This window comes from Meleagris gallopavo, chromosome 3, assembly GCF_000146605.3.
Source record: "Meleagris gallopavo isolate NT-WF06-2002-E0010 breed Aviagen turkey brand Nicholas breeding stock chromosome 3, Turkey_5.1, whole genome shotgun sequence".
Classification (NCBI taxonomy): domain Eukaryota; kingdom Metazoa; phylum Chordata; class Aves; order Galliformes; family Phasianidae; genus Meleagris; species Meleagris gallopavo.
This window is the reverse complement of record NC_015013.2, coordinates 43,346,034-43,349,970: the sequence shown is the minus strand read 5'-3', so window position 1 is coordinate 43,349,970 and position 3,937 is coordinate 43,346,034. Positions and strand designations below refer to the sequence as shown.

Genomic DNA, 3,937 nt, shown 5'->3' with positions numbered 1-3,937 from the left:
AAAAAAAAAATCTCCATCTGAAAAGGTTTCATTTAGACACTGCATTTTAATAGTCAGTAGTTTTTTAGTAAGCCTCTGAAAGCAGTGTCAGTGTCAGTGTAGTTTGAGTAGAGTGCATTTGGTTTTACCCTGTTTTCCATACGTTTTAACTCTTTTTAACTACAGGAGTAGGGTAGCACAATGCAGGTTACTCAGGAATGTTGTGAAATCATCATTCTTGGAGGTCTGCAGGGCTCGGCTAGACTAAGCCACTGTTCTAGTGTTGGCCGAAGACCTATTCTGGCCAAGAGGCTGGAGACCTCCAGAGGTCCTCTCTTACCATCTTTCCTATTTTTGGATCAACATTCTCATACCTTCTTCTAAAATAAAATTTAGAAGTTGCTTAATTTGGAGGTAAATTGATTGGTTTGTTTTTTTTTAACAGCTATTCAGTAATTATGGAGAAGTGGGGGGATAATACAGAGAAAATTGAATGATAATTTACACTCTGTTTCTGGAGAACACTTTCCAATATTGTACACATAAGCAGTTCCTGGAATTACAGCACAACAGTTAATGCAGATGAATTACACAAATAGTAACAGACAGGAACACCATAAGTATTTGTTGGATTAAGATCTACATTTTTTAACATCTTAAGGTTTGTTAGCCATATACACCATTTTCTGTTTATTTCAGCTGAAAGAGTGAAAAATGTGATCTTTCCAATCTGAGCATATGCTTTTATGATTCATGCAGTTGTGCTGCTATTTTGAGTTTTGAAACCAGCAGGGAAGCTACAGACATGAAAATCATTCTTTTGTGTAGGTACAATAAGCAAACTCATTATAAAAGTACCCCAAATGCAAAATCTTTTCTAAGTAGTTGAGTGTTACCAACAACAATAGACAGAAATACAGTCAACATGACAGACAGCATTCTCAAAACTAATGCAGAAGATACACGGTACATATTCTCACCTGTGCAACACATTATTTTGGAGGGTTATTTTTTATTTTTTAAATTACTTGGAAATCAAGACTGTCTACATCATGAAGAATGTCTGTAGGGTATTCTTTTCTGTCCCTGATTTCTGTAATCATGGCATTGCTTTTCAGAATGGAAAGTTTGTTTCTTGAGGGATTGTGGGCAGTTGTTATGGGCAATAAAAGCGTTTGGGACATGGATAGTCCACCTACACACAGCTATTTACAGATTTGGAGGCTGTGCCTATATTAGCAAAGAAAAATCTGTTGACTAACATATAATAAAGTCTGCAGAATACAAAGACCAAATTGTATTTGAATGCATTTTTTAGACAACCTTAAAATACAAATTACTTTGCTCCTGAGCTTCAGTATGTTTCAAAATTGATCTTTAAAATATAAGGCCAATCCTGTTGCAAGGATGTGATCTCTTCAGTGTACACCAGTGCTGCACACTCTCTTCATTTTCTTCCTTGCTAGCTTTTCTGTGCCACTGTTTCCTTGAGGCATGAGAATGGTTATTCGCCTAAGCAGACCTGAGTCTGAGCTTCAAGATATACCACACTCACTCCACTCCAGTTGCACTGGCATGGCCAAGATTTCTCAACCATTAACAATCCCTGACTCTTTTAAGCTTGCATGCCAGCAATAAATTAGAAAGTTTATATTACTTTATTACACAAAGAAAATTACACCTTTTATATGCAAACAGGAACAAGACAGGAAATACATCTTTAAGAAGAAAAAGTGTAAACCACTGGTTATTAATATCGTTGACATTTAGTCCAGCCTGGAGATGATATGTCATAATTTTGCTGTTTGCTTATGAAATATGTATGATGGCCTCTGGTGTGTAGATTTCTAATGAGAATAAAATACTGGCAGCTACACTTTTAGAGGGAGAAGAGGAAATACAAGCACTAAGAAAATCATACTTCGCATACGCACCTTTAATATCCAGACTGCTCCAGAAATTCACAAGGGAAATTATTTATACAGTTGGCTCATTCATACCTGTCTCACCATATCCATGTCCTTGCAGACTGTGGTAAATCACTCAAAGGGTAGGCATGCAGAGGTCTACACATGCAGCCCCTACAACAGGAGGTGCAAAAAGGCTTTCATTACTATTCAGCTGTTTCTTTCAGACCAATGAAGGAGACAAATGATAAGGAAAATCATGCTGAAATTCTAGTCCCTGGAAGTCAGCAGCAAATCTCCTGTGGAGAGTAGTGGGGGAACAAATTATCAGTGCTAAATGTTCGTGGCCTTGCTGTTGACCTGTTTGTTGATCGTGATCTGCTTCTTAGGGTTACAGTCATCAAAGCAATCTAGTGCTTATATATGGAGATGAGTCTCTATCTTGTTGCTAGACATTTCTAAACAATCAAGTGCTAAATCACTGTATTTTCTTGTAAGGCTTTGAAATCAGTTGATACATGACCTGTGAACTTGCTCTCCGGCTATCAGAAAGGTCTCCAGCAGTCTTGTCCAGATATGGTTGTTGGCAGGAGGTGGATGTTTCTCAGCAGAGCTCAAGCTTTTAGAGCTACATTCTTACGATGTTTTTTTTGTCTGATTTCTGTCATATTCCACCTTGTTTTTCTTTTTCAACCCTGGCCTTTTGAACAGAGAGGTGCTCATGAGATTCGAGAAATTCGTCAGTTTCATTTCACTGGTTGGCCAGACCACGGCGTGCCGTACCATGCGACAGGCCTGCTGGGATTTGTGCGGCAGGTCAAGTCCAAGAGCCCCCCAAACGCTGGACCTCTGGTGGTTCACTGCAGGTAGGCAGAACATGAATCCCTCTGTTGTGTGGTTCACTGAACTCAGAACATACTTCTGCTTCTCATATCCCATGTGATCCCCAAAAATTGGTGAAGCCACTCTGATCACAATAACGTTTTACCTGACATACAAAATATTGGCAAAACTGATTCTGGAGCTTTATATTTTCCAGTGAACTGATGGATATTAACTGTGCTCTTTTACTTTAGTGCTGGTGCTGGCAGAACCGGGTGCTTCATCGTTATTGACATCATGCTAGATATGGCAGAAAGAGAAGGTGTTGTAGACATATACAATTGTGTGCGAGAGCTTCGATCTCGGAGAGTTAACATGGTGCAGACAGAGGTATTGTTAATCTTCTGGATTACTGCCTTATGCTTTGCAATGACAAGTATTATTCTGGCACATAAAACTAGAGGCCTTTGCTATAAGCCCTATCCAGGAGGTAGTTTGTTCAGTGACATGCAGGAAAATAATCCACACAGAAGCTTATGGAACCATTGCCCAAACAAGGCCACTGTTACGCTGCAATGGTTTGATTAAAAAAAAACTCATGAGTGTTTCCTCTTTAGAAAGCATTCATTCTGCAGTGCATCTTGTTGAGGCTTACTTATACGATAACTCCAACAGAACTGTGCAAAGGAATAAGGAACAGTCATAGTTTTATGACGTTACCGTACTTCTGTTTATAATTGTAGCTAGTTTCAACCAATCCTTCTATATTCTTTTCTAAATGAATGGCATGGGATTTTGTGAACTGCAGTTGTTCCATTTGGTCTTTCTTCAGTGTGTGTAAAGCTCGTGAGAATTAATAGGCTAACCATATTAGTCGTTTTTATTTATTTACCAAGTTACTAATAGCATATATTCTCTGTCAGTAATTATTTTTATTGCTTTACCAGGAACAGTATGTATTTATCCATGATGCTATCCTGGAAGCCTGTCTTTGTGGAGACACATCTATTCCAGCTTCTCAAGTTAGGTCTGCTTACTATGAAATGAATAAATTGGATCCTCAAACTAACTCCAGCCAGATCAAAGAGGAATTTAGGGTAAGTTGTGGCTAGCCATACCTAGAAGCTATACCCCAATGTAGCTGAATATAGCTATACAAAGGTTTCTAATTAAGTGCTGGCTTATAACCACGTGAATTTGGGCCAGCCCTGGGGGATGAAAGACTGAAA

At 38.7% G+C, this 3,937-nt stretch overlaps 1 protein-coding gene across 1 annotated transcript; it reads left to right on the top strand.

Moving 5' to 3' along the window:
- Positions 1–2,447: 2,447 nt before the first annotated feature.
- LOC109366728 (receptor-type tyrosine-protein phosphatase mu-like) lies at positions 2,448–3,937 on the top strand. Its single transcript, XM_019613937.1, has 3 exons — positions 2,448–2,752; positions 2,963–3,098; positions 3,656–3,937. Exons 1-3 carry the CDS (start codon positions 2,463–2,465, stop codon positions 3,818–3,820), a joined length of 591 nt encoding a protein of 196 aa, XP_019469482.1. The 5' UTR covers positions 2,448–2,462; the 3' UTR covers positions 3,821–3,937.